This window comes from Ascaphus truei, chromosome 1, assembly GCF_040206685.1.
Source record: "Ascaphus truei isolate aAscTru1 chromosome 1, aAscTru1.hap1, whole genome shotgun sequence".
Classification (NCBI taxonomy): Eukaryota; Metazoa; Chordata; class Amphibia; order Anura; family Ascaphidae; genus Ascaphus; species Ascaphus truei.
In genome coordinates, this window is record NC_134483.1 from 505,959,008 (window position 1) to 505,977,649 (window position 18,642).

General features: G+C 39.5%; 1 protein-coding gene across 2 annotated transcripts in view; it reads left to right on the top strand.

The window, feature by feature from the left end:
* Nucleotides 1–18,642, top strand: part of SORCS2 (sortilin related VPS10 domain containing receptor 2) — a 639,263-nt gene that overhangs the window by 592,994 nt on the left and 27,627 nt on the right. For both annotated transcript variants that reach the window (XM_075569815.1, XM_075569821.1), the window contains exons 19-22: nucleotides 5,792–5,925; nucleotides 6,574–6,697; nucleotides 8,603–8,715; nucleotides 9,574–9,699. In XM_075569815.1, coding sequence (XP_075425930.1) covers nucleotides 5,792–5,925; nucleotides 6,574–6,697; nucleotides 8,603–8,715; nucleotides 9,574–9,699 — 497 coding nt within the window. The remainder of the gene's footprint in view (nucleotides 1–5,791; nucleotides 5,926–6,573; nucleotides 6,698–8,602; nucleotides 8,716–9,573; nucleotides 9,700–18,642) is intronic.

The following is an 18,642-nucleotide window of genomic DNA, read 5'->3' on the forward strand; positions in this document are numbered from 1 at the left end:
TGACATACTGTACTAACGTAAGATAAATTATTAATTCCCAAGATATCTTACAATGAAAATGTATAAATGAGATTTTGAAACAATAAAGTTTGAACCAATTTGTTATGTTTGCAGATATGTTGAGAAATGTATACTTAGAATTACATAGACTGTCAGGCCTCTTTAGTCCCCACTTTCTAAATCACTACAAGCCAATAAACAGTGTACTTTTCCAGTTAATTAATGATGCAGTTAAAGTTGCTGACATACTGTATTGTAGCAGCAGGAGCTTTCCTTCTATAATACTTTATTCCTGGAATGAGATGAGCTGAAATACATGTGGAAGAAGTTTGGTGGAAGAAAACAGACGCACAATGTGTCACTGAAACATATGGAAAGTGCTTTATGACAACCTTTACCTCGGAATTAGTGTCATGTGCGTGTTGGTGAAAAATCCCCTGACAATTCCCCTAAAATTGCTCAGCAAATGAAAATGAGAAAAATGTAATAGTGCATATGTGCCGTCTTTCTCTCTACATGATTCCCTTGTGTCTCCTTATGTACAGAAAAGTATAAATTGTGCATTTTATGATGTGTATACAAAGATTATGTAGCGATCTTGGCCAGTTTTGCAAGTCCCCAAGGAAATCAGCCAGCCCTAGAGTTGAGACCATTTATTTAGCTGATTTGCATAAATATAGCCAAACAGTCTTGGGTTTCAATCTTTTTTTTATGTCTGTATACGATTAAAGTTTAATGGTTGCAATTTGGCTAAATTCAGATTAATCCCAAAAGTGGATAAATAATCCTAAATATGCTTTTAGGAATGCAACTGAACTCCTCTACTACTGCTGCATATCAAACAATTCAGTGACGGCCCATGAGGCAGCGAAGATAGGACTTCTTATATTCAAGTAAAACACTATACAGCTCTGCAGCTCATGAGTAAGGTTGTGAATATTCTGCAACCCGCCAAATACTCATTTGGCGTTAGTTTCTCTGCTGGCTGCATTATCTGAGACATTTTGCCAGAAAACGACATCTCACTGTTATTTAATACAAGACAACAAACACATGGATATTAAATTAAAGCATATGTTAAAACAAAAAGGATAGAAAATGAATAAATATAGTAATTCGTGTGCATTTTAAAGCCATTGCTGGATGGATTTTGATGTGAAATTAAGGGTGCTGTTTAATTACGCTTACCAAGTAATCAGAGTGATTTATCACTTTTGTTGCAGCACAATTAAGGATTCCCCCCCCCCCTCCATTAAAACAAATAGGTTTTTGTTTTTTAAAAATCATGTAGAATACTTTGCTAAACTTTTTTTTGCAGCCAAGAGACTTTTGTAAACAAACCACCCAATTACTCTGCTTCTTTACTGAACCTAGGAACAAGGATCTGGACTTTGTCCGAGTTGTGCCGCAGTGTCAGCCAGGACATAATGCCATGATATTTTTAGGGTGATCGGGTGGTGAGATTGTGTTACTGCAGCATGGAAACCAGTCATTGTTATTTTTGTGAAGATAATTATGGCTGCTGTCCATCACACTGTGGCTTTCTTTCTCTTGTACCCCTTGTTCTGTGGTAACAATGTTATGTCCCTTCTGTGTTTATTTTCTCTTCCTTTCGTCTGCTCCCCTTCTCTCCTCCTTGGGGGCTTTAAATATCAGATTGATCACCTCTCTTTCTCCTGAACCTTCGGTCTGCTATCTCTAGCAACTACATTTGGCCTCTAACAATGGACCCATTACAGAACCCACAAGCATGGTCACTCAGTGCCACGGACAGGTTTCCCGGGGCCCAGGACTGGATTTTCCAGTGTTGGCGGCCTTGTAAACCCTCTGATCGATCCCCCTCTCTCCCCCTCTCTCCCCCTCTCTCCCCCTCTCTCCCCCTCTCTCCCCCTCTCTCCCCCTCTCTCCCCCTGTCTCCCCCTCTCTCCCCCTCTCTCCCCCTCTCTCCCCCTCTCTCATGCCTCTGTCCTCCAAACACACTCAATAACCTCCCACCCACCTCCAATACACTCACTAAGCCCCCCATCCCAATATGCACACTAAGTCCCCCATCCCAATATGCACACTAAGTCCCCCACCCCCAATATGCACACTAAGTCCCCCACCCCCAATATGCACACACTAGCCCCCCCACCACCAATACACACACTAAGCTCCCCCCATTATTTAATTATAAACAAAATATCTTGGATACTAATATTACACGTCAACAGGGAAAAATAAAAAAAAGTGAATCAGATATTTTCTAGTAGGTTTTTAAAGCAACTCTTTGTTGCTTTAAAGCAGCACTCTATGCTGAAATGAGTTACTCCAAGCTCCCGTGACCCCATTGTTCCTGGGTATTTAACTTAAAATTTCCCAAACAGAAATATAGTGTATATATTATCCTGAAGCTCAGAATTAGAGATGTGCACATTTTTCGCTTAAATTTGCAAATCGTATCTTGATTGTTAAAGAGATTTTCTCCCATATTTAGTAATTGGTGCAATTCCATAAGACACCTTGAAACACCGGAAGACACCTTAGGCCTTGGACATAGTACAAGCGCGCAAGCCTGAGACTGTGCCGTCGCGTGGCAAAGAAACTTTTTTTGTCTTGCCACGCATCGGTCGCCTCGCCACTCACGTGCACGCACGCACGCTCTATGCACATGCGCATTGGCCTCCATTGGTTTTGATTTTGTGCGATCGACGTTGCTCGTGGCCATCGGAACTAGTATGGACGCAGATTTAGGTTTCATTCACTTTAATGGTCATAAGGTGTCTCTTGGAACAAGAACATGTTTCATGAAATAGCACCGCTAAGTAAATATGAGCCATAATCCCTGATGAAAAAAAAATGTATATTTTAGTGTAGTTTCGGGAAGATGATTGATATTCTGAAATGTGTCCATTTTATGTTGTTTTTTTAAGAGAAATACAACAACAACATACACCTTCCCCTTCTGGGCTCAGAAAAAAAACAAACCTTTTTTCCATTCAATATATGCATCAATACAATCTACACACTGACAAGTGATTAGCTATGTTGCCGATCGATCCATTCACCTGTGATCGATCGGCAAAGATTCGACTCGGGGGTTCACATAATGGCTGTCACTGCAACAGAAGGAGGACCAAAGATGCAAAGTTCTGTGTGGAAGATCATGTGACCGGGCAGTCACTAGATACTATTGGTTCACTGCTAGAAAGAGGGCAGGGCTTAAAGAGGGGTGTGCCAGAGTATGTTTCAGAAGAGGAAGGGGATTTGATTTTGTAAATGTTTTTTTTTAAATGCTACACGTATTTTCTCAAAGTACAGAACTTATTTATTTAAAAAAAGCACACATGTAGGATATCGCTTGAATTGCAGCTTTAAAACATAACTATGATTTCTTAGATTCATAAAGGTAAATTTAAAACTATAAACACACTTGGTGTAGTAAAATTAAACCAAGTGAAAGACACAAAGGGTAGTTGTTTTAACACTGACAATTTAACGTATTACCTGCTCGATAAATTTTCACTGTTATGCAAGTGAAACCAGTGACAATAAATTACGAAAACAAAAGAAACAAATGTTTCTGTCTGTGGCTACTACTGTATGTTGCAGTATATCTTTTCAATGAGCATTGTTCTCCGCAAAGCTTCACACTGACAAATCAAAGGGTACACAAACCTTTCTGTTCGTGCCCCCTGTCTGCTCTCCCCCCCCCCTCATTACCTGCTCTTTGGTTATGGAGGTGTCATATGACGTCACAACGTCATGTGACGTCGCGTTGCCATTTGACGCCGCCTTGTCATGGCGATCTGTGGCCGAAGAGCTGTCTGAGAAGTAAAAGAAGTTACAGAGGCCTCCCCCGGCATTTAATTTAAATGGCTTGGGGAAGAGCGCAGGGCCTCTGTAACCGCCGTGCCCCCTCCCCCCCCTAGAAAACCGTGTGCCCCCTTTGGGGTCACGCCCCCCAGTTTGCGCACCCCTGCTCTAATCATATGCATGTTATGTTTTATTATAGGAGAATGCCTATTGTCAGATGGTACCTACTGCAAATCACAAAATAAACTAGAAGGAAGTATATAAAATGCCGATGCAGCGGCCGTTATCCGATCACAACTCGATCTGGATTTTGGCAAATTCGCCAAATATCACGCGTGGTAGTCTGCAGCAGGCTAATGGCCCATCAGATTAACACAACAGGGGCCCCTGCAGTGTGAATCCTACCGGGTTCTACCTGTCTGTAAGAGACACGCAGTAAGAGAGAGGCTGAATCAGTCACTCTACCTGCGCCTCTAACAGCGATCGCGGAGGGGTTTATTTAATTTTAATATTACAGTATTGTAGCAGGGGGTCTCCGAGCTGAACCACATTGATTTGAGGTCCAGGGACTCCCTACTTCCCGAGTTACAGGCCCCGTTATGGGGTGCCGGTATCTCCGCCATGTTGAAATCCTGTGGGTCACGTGACCGTGGGATTTTCACATTGGAGGAAATACTGGCACCCCATAACGGGGCCTGTATCTTGGGAAATAGGGGGTCCCCGAGGCTGAAATCAACTTGGTTCAGCTCAGGAGACCCCCTGCTCACGCACACTATTAATAAAAATAACATTTAAGCAGATTCATTGGTTATGCCTACCGGGAAGATTGTGGGAGGGGTTAACCCTTTCATTACCTTAGTGATAGTAACCTTTAACACATTAGCAATAAATGGTCAAGCTAAAAAAAACAGGCCCAAAATAAAACACAGTATTACATAGAAAAAAAACCCTTTACAAATGCAAATAAACCAATTGATTGGCACAGTGGCACACCCATACCCTGTGGGCATGAGCTGCCACTATGCCAGGCAATATACAACCTGCCAATCACCAAAACAAGCCACAAATTTAAAACACATTCAACTTTAATCCAAAAAATGCCCCAAAGCAATTGATTGGCAGTGGCACACCCATGCCATGCGGACATGAGCTGCCACTATGCCAGGCAATATACAATGTCTGTGATGACGTCAGACCCTAATGCACCTGGCGCACATTTTGCATAATCATGCTTTCTCTAGGGCGGACCAGCCAACCCCGCCAAGGAGGCTTTTAATGTTAACCCATAATGGTGTGAAATGAGGTCAAATTGCCTCTAGTGGGTGTATATATTGTATACAGCGCTCCAGTGACGTCATCCACTACAGTTAGCCTTCACTGCCTTAAACCATAGGCATTGATTGTGTGCTGTTATTCATAGTGCTTATGTTTATTATTCCAATGGCTTTGGATTAACATTCTGGCAATTTGCCCCAATAGCACTCACTGTATTCAGTTCATTCCATTCACCATATACTCTGGTACCATTTTTAACCAACATTAATAAAGCATATTTAAATACTATTTCTAGGTTTGGTTCAGATTATTCCTGTGTTGTTGCTTTTTTACCAGGGTGACCTACCCCTCAGATTTTGAGTGCATTAATAGGGCCTTATCTGTATGTATTGTGTCTTTACATCATACAGTGTTCTCTGTGTTCTGATTAGTCTCCCTGCCCTATTGCACCAGTCTGATGTAGTGATCTTAGCGGTCACACTAGGTTGAGCGGGTGCAATCCCCTTTTTTGCTCAGCTTACTGTAGTACAGTAGTTCTGTAAATATGGCCTTTTACAACCCATTTAAGTAAATGGATGATACTGTAGGCGTCTTATGGAGTAGCAGTACTTGGTAAATTTGGCCCATTGTACAGTAGGTGTCCTTTTCAGTAGTAGAAAAGCCAAAAGTGTTAAGTAATGAGCTTGCATTTGAATCACTAACTTTGTGCTCGATTCTGCAGCTCCTCTCCAGGCACTGCATCTTGAAGTGGTGCCAGTTCTTGGCAAAAACCAAGAGGTGAATCTGACAGCTGTTATACAGCCAAAGAATGCAAACTTGACTGTCTTTTACTGGTGGATTGGAAACAACTTGCAGGTACAATTTCATTTTTTTCCCGGTCAACCGTACTGTATTTAATAAAGATTGATTGTGAAGGTTATTACTGTAATTGGTATGTAAATTAGAAAGAAAACATTGGCTTGGATTTGTATATACGATATACAGAATTCAATTTAAAAATCACATTTTGTAAGCTGTAAGTGTGGGCACTTTCACTGGCGTTTTAGTCTTGGATGGTTAGAAACAACTTTGTGTTTGGGATTCCAAACATTTTTGTTAAAACTAAAAGTAAGCAGGACATCCACATTCCAAGTTTGAATTTTGCGTGTAAGTTTGCAAGTTTCCTTTCACTTTCCAAAAAATGTGTTCAGTTTATTATAGAAAAAAAAAATCATAGGGTGAGTTTTTCTGAAGTTGTGGTTTATATTTCACTAGGCGTTCGACTTGGACATTAGAGCAAATGCCCAACTTCTCAAAAATCAGATTGCGAACCTAAGCACCTGTCCAATCTCAGTAAACTGAATTTTGTACTGATACAGAAAAAAAACACACATTTACATCTGCTTTTTAAAATATTTTATCTGTGTATAAATGCATTATGGGGGTGGGTTTAATGGATAACCCCACATGTTCCCATAATTGATATACTGTAGATGACATTTTTGTTTTTTTCCTTCCTTTTAGCCGCTCCTTACTTTGGACAGTTATCTTGTAACCAAGTTTGCTGAGGCTGGGGAGTTTAGGGTCACAGTTCAGGTCTCATGTTGGAACTCCATGCTGCAAGACTCCAAAATAGTGGCAGTGTTTGGTGAGATACTGTACTATACATTTTTGCACTATTAGTTCTGTGGTCCTGGTTTGAGTGAAAGTATTACATAGAAAGGGATAAACCATTCCGGGAAGGTTGTTTGATCAGATAAAAGGGGTTAATACACAATCAAACTACACTGCCTACCTTATTGGACAGTAAAGCATTGCTGCTAAGGGAAATAAGGAGTTAACCCCTACCACCATACCCCCAGGGGGCTTACCACCCTCCCTGGAGTATCTACCCCATTACCCAACCTCCCCCCACAACATACCAAACGCCCCCTTCTCGACTAACAGCCAATAGCCCTATTTGCCAAATATGGCCAGTAGGGCTTTTGGATATTCAAATCACCCCAAAAAGTCATGTATTAAAAAAAAACATTACAAAATAATATTTATTTTAATGTAAAATATAAACCCATTAATTGCCACTGTGGCTACCTAGGTCGTCTCAATGGGGGGCCTAGATTGCCTCCTTAGCGTATTTTACCCACCCTGGATGAAGACCATTTTTATCTTCAGGGCTGAGGCCTCCTGCTACCAATCCAATTAAAAGAACAAATAAAAACATAATGGCCTAAAACAAAAGACCAGAAAACAAAACCAGAAAACATAATCCAAAACTTGATGACTGTAATGCAATATCCAACCATAAAAAAATAATCCAAGGCCCAATGGACTATTTATAATCCAAGACCATCCGTGATCTGCGACATGGGATCCTCAATTTGACCCGAAGTCCGCGATCCTCTGTTGCTTGAAGATTCTTCTTGGGTGAGTATTTCTTGGCTTTTTCTCTTTTCTTCTGTGATTCCCTCTCTTTAAAATAACATCACGGCTTGGGTGGCCAAATCTGTGATGTAATTTTAAAGAGGGAATCACATGGTACATAAACAATCTGATTTGTTTATGTATCACATATTCAAGTGACATCATCTGTGACTGCACAAGCACCCTATTAAAGACATGTCCGCTTGAAGAAGACAGAAGGTCTTAATCAGGGCCACATACAGTGATGAAGAATACAGATGAAGTAAAATGGCGACTTTTAAGAAGAAAAGTAAAAAGAATTCAAGAAATACTCACCCAAGAATATTCTTCAAGCAACAGAGGATCGAAGACTTGAGGTAAAATTAAGGATACCATGTTGCAGACCATAGATGGCCTTGGACTATTGATAGGCCATTTGGCCCTGGATTCTTTTTTATAGTTGATATTGCCTTAAGCCATCGAGTTATGGATTATTTTTTCTGGCTTTACTTTTTGGGTATTTGTTTAGGCCAGTGGGCCTCGGGTTATTTTTTCGGCTTTTTTTGTTTATGTTGGGCATCAACCCTTTATTGGGTTGTTTCCAGGGGGCTTCAGCTCTGAAGATGAGGATGGCCTTCATCCAGGGTGGGGTAAGTAACCCCATTTTATAACAGGTCCCCATTGATAGCCACATTGGAAATCTAGGCCCCCATTTAGAGGGCCTAGGTAGCCACAGTGAAAATTTACGGGTTTATGTTTCAAATGTACTTTTTTTAAATTATTATTTGTTATTTATATATATATATATATATATATATATTTATTATTACATATATTTTTGGGGTGTTTTAAATGACAAAAATCACTATTAGTCACATTTGAGTAATAAGACTAATGGCCATTAGTCTAGGACGGAGTAAGTTTGTTGTAATCCCATTACAGTGATTGGGTTTGGTACATGTTCTAAAGCTAAAGAGGTTAGTTACTGATCACCACTGTTAAATACTTCACAACCTGTGAGATTCTTGGGGTAAGGCACCACATTATTAATGGCATATGCCCATCACACATTTTCAATATTCATCTATTATATTATGTTTTTACCACAGCACGTGTTAATATATTTGCAATTGTATGTTATGTTGTCTTCCAGATGAATTCCAGGTTATTTCACTGATGTTCACCAAGCATCTGGACATGTATAACCCCAATATCCCAGAGTGGCGAGAAGACATAGGCCAGATTGTGACTCGGCTAGTTGCAAAGGTGTGCAAAGACACATGTTGATACATTTGATTACCTTTCTATAGTATCTAAATAATATAACTGTTCACATTATTGTCTAAAGAAATAACTGTTTCTATGCGAAACAAAGAATTTCGAAAAACCATATTTATTGCTAAGTGGAAACCTTGTGTCATCATGCTGTGTTCATGAGGTTTGGTGTCCTTTTTCATATACACTGGCGACACACTTTATTCGAGCTCGGCTAGTCCCACGAATTCGGGTATACCCGGGTGTATTGAGGTTTGTGACTGTTTTCTGCCCGAGTGCATTGCGTTATTTTCCAGGCAGGGATTGAAGCATTTTATTCCCGCTGGCTGCAATACTGCACAGTATATATATATATACTGCATTACAATTCATGAATTTATGCCATCTGGTAGACACGCGAAGCATTGCAGCCTATTAAATCCTAATCATTATCATTTAACAGATCAGCCGCCCGTCAGCCAGGCATGAACCCAGGCTGGGAAGGCAAACGCAACGGGGCTTGTCAGAGGTGAGGAGCGGCGCATTCCAGGTATCTGCCAGGTACATACTGGGTATTTGCTCGAATAAAGTGTGTCGGTGCAGTACAGTACAACCACTTACAGTATGCTCTTGACTGCTTGAGATTAGATTCTTGGAAATTTGAATGCATGTACATACCATGCCTGTTAGCGTCTGCAATCAATAATTAGTCTATTGGAAGCAATGTACAATATTTTATCATTATAATTTTGTTTGGCTTTGTACATAACATAAAACCACAATAAATTAAGCTAAACAGGTGTGTATGTGCATTTATTAACGGTGTTTATGTTTAAATGGGTAGAAGATAACACAATCTAATACTTACAGGAAACAAATATTCCTGAACAAACACTTGCAACTGTTGTAAAACCTGGACTCCCGACTACTGCTGACTTGTACGTGCTTCCACCTACAAACAGACCGAAGAGGAAGAGGAGTGTTCCAAATGATAAGGTAAAAACTATTGTGTCAAATATATTATCATCTTTAAAGGCAAATCTAGGATAGCGAGTGCTTCTATTCCTTAGAGGTTTCCATAGGACCTTTTAAGTAGAGTACTGATTAACTTATATACCTTCCAAAACACTCATCTGTACAACACGTGGAGAGATACCGGTGCACATTCAAATTCGCTTATTTCCCAGGTTCTGAGGTGTCTTCACCGGTATTTCTCAATGTGTTGTATACTGTAGATCAATGTTTTTTGGAGGTATGATGAGTACTCTACCAAGTAGGACGCTCTCCCTCTACTTCTCTACTTCTCTCCATCTCTGTCTTCCTCCCTCTCCAGCAAATACCCTATATCAGGGTCTTGAATGCCTTAAAAAGAATTGGTGGAAATATGCCTTTTTGCTTATTTTCAAGCATCGCGAAATTTACAAAATGCCTTCAGTACATATTGAAACATCTCTAGCTGTAAGGTCCAATGCCGGAATGTATCTTATCTTCAGACACAACCACCTCTTAGTAAATATGGGGCATATGTTTAAGTTTCCCATGGCCATTTTTTAAATTAAAAGAAAGCAGATATAAAAATCAGATTAGGATCACGTGGAGCAATTTTTTAAATTCCCCTGGGTCATGAATATGTACAGTTTTTCTTTCTATTTCACTGTTTTTGTTTTCTAAGGTAAACAGCAGACAAAACAAAGTCCAACCTTACTTGATATTTTTTCCAGTACTGTACTCCGTGTTAGAGCCATGAATATTATTTATTAATGTTTGCTGTACGTACTTGATAACATTTATGCTAATTATTTACTCTCATTATTATAATACTCATAAAATAAAACTTGTTAATTTTTTTTTATGTAGGCCAATTAAATCTAATTTATTGAGAGAAGTCTAAATATATTTTCCTGTGCTGTGATTTCATTACTTTATTATATATATATTTTGATGGCATAATTACATATTGTTAAAACTACTCTATGTAGTTATTTAAATTCGTTAGTAAGTCTATCGTGCAATGGAATTGTATTATAGCATCACTTTGATATCAGTTCTCAGATAAGTGATTAAATTATTGTTGGATGTTAGGTTTGCATGTGATATCTTTGGGGGTGAATACAAATCTATACATACACTAAATTAGAGACGGTAGCAACATTTTAGGTTAGTACGGCAATACTAATCCTAATTTATGAGGAATTTTGTGCACATGTTTTTTATTGATTGGGGAAATATAATTGCTCCAGGTTTTTAGAAAAAGTCCAATAAAGAAACATTTTGTCTAACAAAACGGGTACAGTATATCCAGTTATTTTTCACACAAATGCGGTTTGCTGCTTTCTCAGGAAACAACAATTGCAATGATTATGTGGTCTAAATCTATATACCCACTGGGCCGTCGAAAACTTGTATAGGGCCCAAGACAGTTCTTGAGCAGTAGGGTGAGAGGGTGGGAACGGGTAGCAGGAGGTTGTGCCTAGCTTCTGCATAGTTGCCAACATTCCAAAAAGTTTTCCTGGGACAACCATTGCCATAGCCAGGAAAAAAACCTGATAAAATAAAATGAATTATTCACTGGAAGAGGAAGAGTGCCGATCTAAAGTCCATGCAGAAGCAGAGCTCCCTCCACTCTGACTTCAGTATCATGTGATACTACGCATCACACAATTACCCACATTGCAACAAACCACCTGCAGTCTGCCCAAAGCACGTTTTGCTCTTCCCTGGAACTTGAGCCCTTGAGAAAGCACCAGAGGGGAGTGAAATGCGTCAAGTGAGCTGTGGGTGGGCTGGTGCAGTGTGGATACTGATGTGATGCATAGCACCATGTGATACTGAAGTTAGGACAAAGGGAGCTCCACTTCTGCACAGACCAGATCGGCACTCTCTCCTCTCTCTATGAACATGAGGGCTACACCATTTGATATCTTGTTTTTCTAAGGCACACACCACCCTACATTCAAGGACAGCCTCTCAATATATGGCCATAATAGACAATTGAGGACCAATATCTGCACTGTGTCTGATAAAACTACTGCTGCAATAACAGGATAGCCTAAATTGACCACAATTTACCTAAACTGAATGTCAAGTTAGTAACAATATTTAGATACATAAATGAGTATCTGAGTCACAGGCAATATGTGTAGCTCAAACTAAATCTATGACAGAGTCTGCACCTAATAGTGACTAATCAGACCAAGCATAGTGATCCAATTAATAATCATTGGCAATGTAATTGCTAGAAACTATTTTCAATTTACCCTCACACACAGTTTCTCCACTTTTAATGAAACTCATAGGCATGATATATATTTGTTTAATTATTATCTAGAAGGAACATACATCTTAGTTTTACGTAAATAAAGGTTATATCTTAATCAATTCTTCTCCATTTGTCACGTATGTGCATTTTTTTCAAAATAGCGGATTTTATTTGTCATATATAATTAATTCATTTATTATATTCATTTATTATACCCTGTTGTTGATCTATATTTTTACCTACTGAATGTGCACCTCTCCGTAACAAGTAATAAGACTAAAAAAATCAAAACATATGATACAATAATATTAATTGGGGACAGTGAACCTAGAGCAGTTTCTGCCTCATTTTCATTTACAATAAATTATATACCTCTGGCTAATGTACCCTGCATCGTGCCCTATTACCCTCGGCACCTCACTGCCTGTCACTCTCCCCCTGCACACATAACGTCTGATCCCTGCTGGACCCAATCAGCTTTCCCCAATTACCTCCTCAGGCTATTTTCGGAGACCGCCTACTGTAATGCACATGCTTATCAACCCTTCCCCTCCCACACATTTTAACTCCTTCCCCACCCCACATACGCTTAGCATGTGCACATCAATACTGCCTATACTTACTGTGGGCCCAGGAGAATCAGTCTGGGGTGGTGAGTTGTTTCCATCCCCAGAGACAAGGTGAGTGGGAGAGAGAGGCTGAGGCTTATTCAGCTCCTGCCCAGATCTGCTGAGGCTGAGGCAGGAAGGAAACAGCTGGAGCTGTAGTGTGGAGTTCTGCCCCCGCCCCGCTGCTTCCTCCTATAGGAGAAGGGATGTGCAGCTTCACAGGCTGTCCCTGGCTGGGTTACAAAGCTGGTCAGCCTATTACAGCAGGGGAGGGATGAGCAGCTTCACTGTATATCTCCTATGCTTCTAGTCTGGCCAGGTAGGTCCCCAGGAGATGCCACGCCCCGTACGTTTTTCCCACCATCTACCCCCCACTCCTTCCTTGTCGGTGGCCATTTATACCCATATGGCTTTTAGGAAAAGTTCAAACAAATGTAAATATGGAATCAAGAGTTTAGAAGTTTTATTTTCTAGATAACTCAAATATTAACATTAAACATTTCCGAAACATTTGTATTTGAGTTATTCTAACATTCTTGTTGTTGCTAATTAATAGCAGTTAATTAGCAGTTATCCATACATCTAGATTACAATATTCACAAACCTAATTTACTGATGTACAGTATTAGTTATCCCTTAGGCTGCGCTTATAGTGCCTTGCGACGGCGATGCGACGTCACTCCAAAACAAATCAATTGACTCCGTCGCCAGCGCTTATAGTAAGCGCGACGGTGACGGAGCGACGTCACGTCTGAAAATTTGGAAGCCGGGTCTATTTGATTTTTTAGAGACAGTCGCCACATGTGACTGTCTCTAAACCAATCAGAGATTGCGGCCCGCACCCTTTGGTGACATCGCTGGCGACAGTCGCTTCAAATCAAATTACAACTTTCTCTGGTGGCGACGGCGACGGGTGACATCATCCGTCGAGTCGCCGTCGCCAGCACTATAAGCACGGCCTTACTTTGTATGCTTTTGATTATTTTTTTTCTGAATACAAAATATTTATGTTCCAATGAATACAACAACTTGACTATTACATTTGCGCAAGGAATCATGAATACACTCATGAACGTTTGGGGCCATGTAATTATCTTTTATAATGATTATCAGTAATTTAGTTTAATTTTATCTGTTAGGCAATGTGTACATTGTCAGTGGGAGCTTTATTTTAAATTATCTTTACTAATTAAACTTTTTAATCTATTCACCTGTATTTGCAGTGACATCTATTAGTTTTGTTGTAGGGTTTTCTTGGACGATTTAAGTTAACTCCAGCATTGCCACAATGCTACTTCAAGATTAGGATACATTATTTATTTATGTTGTTCTTGAGGTCCATATTTACAAATCAACAACTCAATAATTTCCTATTATCCCGATGAAATATCAGTCTGTAATGGCGGGAAATGATCTTACAACCACGCAGCTGTGCAGCGTCATGACATCCAGTTGCCTTTCTGGGGAAAAACGCTAATCTACAGTAGTCCTCTAAATGTGTGATATTTATTTATTTATAAAATGATTTACCAAGAAGTAATACATTGAGAGTTACCTCTCGTTTTCAAGTATGTCCTGGGCATAGTGTTATGATGACAAATAATACATGGTTACAAATACATAGTATAAAACAAGAAACAAAGAAGTCCAGAGCAACATCCAATGTGACAAAAATACACAGTGAAATATCTATATATCTCTTGTAAAATGGTCATTTAGTTAACCCTTTGGCCAAAGCGTATAAGCCTGCAAGCCACTTTCAAGGTATGACCATAATATCGCATGTCTTAACACTAACTGATTAAAATCCTTATTTACCTCTATAATTAGAGGAAGGATGGTCATGGCATTGAACCTGTCGCAACCAGCTGCATGAAAAGAAAACCTGCTTTCTTGGACAGTGGGGAGGGGCGAACTTTAAACCCTGGGTGGGAGGAGGCACTAACCTCCAAAACAGCTGAGACCAGCAGGACAAAGTTAACAAACACACAGATGCCCAGCAAGCTCTCAAACACACCAAAATTACCACTATATATATATATATATATATATATATGTTTATGTGTCAAAAGGAGTGCTACTGGGCTTGGATAATTGTATAAAACAAGAAACAAAGAAGTCCAGAGCAACATCCAATGTTACAAAAATGTACAGTGAAATACCTGGTTGCGACAGGTTCAATGCCAGGACCAGCGAATATCCAGGATGTGGTAGACCGGTGCACCGCCGAAAAATGAGCAAGAGCTTGACAATTTGACTGTTGAAATATGTATTAGTAAAACAGCATCACAGTAGAGTCCTGGTGGATCCTCTAACGCGTTTCACGCCAAAGCGCTTTGTCAAAGAGTGATAACTCTTTAACAAAGCACTTTTGGCGTGAAACGCGTTAGAGGATCCGCCAGGACTCTACTGTGATACTGTTTTACTAATACATTTTTCAACAGTCAAATTGTCAAGCTCTTGCTCATTTTTCGTCGGTGCACCAATCTAACACATCCTGGATATTTGCAGTCTATCACTCACCAGGGAGCACGCCTGTTTGCAGATAGTGCTGCCTTGGACACAATTCCATTCATTGGAAGCTTTCAAAATTTAGCCTTGGTCCCAAATACCATTGTTACATTCTTGTCAATGTTTAAAAACAGTTTGTTTTGGGAAATCCAATTTTTAAGTCTCAAAAAGACAGATTGAAGCATGTGTTCAAGGTCGGAGAGGCTAGGGCTGTGTGCATATAAGTTTGTGCCATCTGCATACATGTGTATTGAAGCTCCTTTACAAGCTGTAAACACTGATGAACACTGAGAAGAGTAGGGGCCCCACAACAGAGCCTTGTGGTACACCACAGGTGATATCCAAGGGGTTGGAGTTGGAGCCTGAGATGGACACATGTTGGGATCTACCTGATAGGTAGGACTGAAACCAGTTTAAAGCATGCTTCCCTATTCCAGAGCACTGCAGTTTGTTAAGCAAGATAACATGATCAAAAGTATCAAAAGCCTTTGCAAAATCTAGGAATGTTGCACAAGTGAGTTGTCCCAGTTCCATTCCACACTGGATTTCATTGCAAACTTTTAGCAGGGTAGTTACCGTGGAGTGTTTGGGACGAAAGCCAGATTGGAATTGGCTAGGGAAATTTGTCTTGGTATTGCAATCGCTTAATTGGGAGTGAACACATTTTTCCATGACTTTGGATAGAATTAGGAGAAGAGAGATTGGCCTGTAGTTTGAGACAGTGTTTTTGTCCCCACTTTTGAAGATTGGGACAGACCAGTTTTCCTGGTCTTAGACATATGGCCTGTAATTACTTGGGAAAGAAATAATCCCGTTGTTGCGGCACTAGAGTACACCCTAAACAGTGTAAAATACTTTTATTTGTAAATATATATAAAAAATATACATGTGGGTCTATATGTTATAACGATGAGAACAATAAAATCAATTAAAAATGGATTAAGGCGTGCGTGCTATAAGGGAGCTGAAATAATTCAAATAGTCTTCTATGTCCTTTTTAGTATATATTTGGGTAAATCAAATAGAAGTGAATTCAGTGTCCCATTTGTAGTCTTCTATATATTGCTAAACATTGTAGCTCAATACATGTATCTAATGTTCGTGTAATCCTTTTGATCACAGTAACTTGTGTAAATATACTTGACACAGTTAATGTTGTTTATACGCTTAATATATATGTATATTTATAACAATAGTATCAACCTGGCCTCATCTAGTAGATATGAGACCAGTAACGCTATGTGAGATATACACTGTACTGTGTTGTCCTTACTTCAACAGTATACTTCCACCTAGTATAGTTATATATAGTCACAGCTGTGTTTGATTCCCCTGAAATGGTAGCGCGCTATAAGGTCAGTTGTAACCCACGGAAGGTGGGCCCCCGTACTTAATTCTGCTGGAATTTGAGGAGAGAATCCAGTCTAGCAAGGAATGGTTGTGAGATTTCAAGTTTGTCCGTGTGGGTTGGGAAATGAGCTGCGTTAGGTTAAGTGACTTGAGTTGTATCTGGATTTTGTGGTTTTTAGGGTCGAGCCAATTGTAGTTGAAATCCCCAAGAACTAGCAGCTCACTCTTCTCATTCAGAGATGAAATGGAGCCAAGAAACCGGATGATATCTGGATAATGGAAATATAACTCAATTAAGTAGTCTTGTGTGCCATAATTGAGAACCATAGATTGCCTTCCATGCTCTTACAGTATATCCCTTACTAGAAGGAGTGACGAAAATCTGGCAGAACTAATATATATATATATATATATATATATATATATATATATATATATATATATATATATATATATCAGTTTGAAAGAACCACAAGCACTCCGTCTGAATCAACAAAATACTGGGTGCAAATCCTATAAAATAATGTAGGCAATAAGCGCATCAAGATGAAATATCAGAGGCAGCACTCCAAATGGTAATCAAAATATTGTATTGAATCAACAAGACATCATTCCAACGTTTCGGTCCTCAAACGGGACCTTTATCAAGGTGATGTGATTTACAGAGTGAGAACAAACACACATATATACCTAAAAACCCATTAAATGTACAGGTGCAAGAAATAATCTACTTAATCATTACTCCCATCCATGTTGTTTAAACCCTTGTGTACCTGTCAGCAACTGGACTGTTGCTGTAGCTCTAGATTAACTGCGTGCATCTGACATGCATCTATGGTTAATGGAATGCAAGGAAATCTCCATTAGGAACCAACTGCGCATGTGCGAGGTTTCGAAATCAAAAGATGTATAAAACAGCCATTATTTAGCTATTTCAATGATTGCTCACTTAGGAAATATATATATATATATATATATATATATATATATATATATATATATATATATATATATATATATACACTGTACTGAAAAAAGAGAAAGAAAAAAGTGTCCCACCGAAAACACTCAAGCAAAAATAATAATGAAGAAAATTTGTTTATTCAAGGATACGGATTACACAAAAAAGATACAAAATTAAAACAGTCCCCATAGAATCCCTACAGCTATGGAAAATACATGACATGAAAGAGCAATACTATACTCCTGAATCTATAAATTGTAAGATCAGGATATTGCTACCCAGGAGGAAAAAGTGAGACTCCTAGGGTATGTGAAAAGACCGGCCGGTCAAAATGAAAAGCTGCATGCTGTGAACTAATAGTTGCTAATTATATTGATTGCCAATACAATACCACCTAGGACACAAAAAAAAGCAAGTAAATGCATATGAAGTCACCACTGTTTGAGACAGGTAAGCGCTGTATATACTTGCAAATAATCATTAAGGTCTGTCCTTGTTGTTGGATCCTAAGGATGGCATGGATGGTTGAAAATCTGTAGTATAGTTGCTGCAAAAGTTCACAACAGATGAAGGGGATCATAGGGGAGTACACACAAGAACAACCCCGACGCAGCGTTTCGCACCCTTTGCTTCTTCGAACGGGAATCTGCAAAAAGCACTCAGGTTTGTGAAAAATAAACATATATTGTAGAAAAATGACACAAATCACCAACGTTTCAGACCCACAAACCAGCCCTTCCTCAGGGTTTATGAGTCCGAAACGTTGGTGATTTTGTGTCATTTTTTCCACAATAAACATTAAGAATGGGGGCGCAGAAAAGAGGAGATAATCCCTAAAATTGCAAAATATATTCAGTTTATAAAGACATAAAATATCAAGTACAAGACTTACAGTAAAAAAGGATCATGTAGATCCAAGTACACCAAAACAGGTATTATCACAACCGGAACGTCCGTAGTCTAGGCAGATTCCCCACTCCGGATCGCAGTTGACTTTTGCTGAGGGGACGTTCTAAACCGGCATCTCCGTGTGGTAGTTCCTGCATTGGTGTAAGTGCTGTTGGGCGTATTGTGTCTTCACATAATGCCCAGCATGCAATGGCTCTCCTACGCATTTCGTGTCATGTGGGACACTTCGGCAGGGCGTAGCCACACTACTCATTGATGCTCACTAAGTACAGCCAGCTAACCAATGAAAACGATATACACTCGTCTGGGGGATGGTACACTCAGCCTTCCAATTAGTT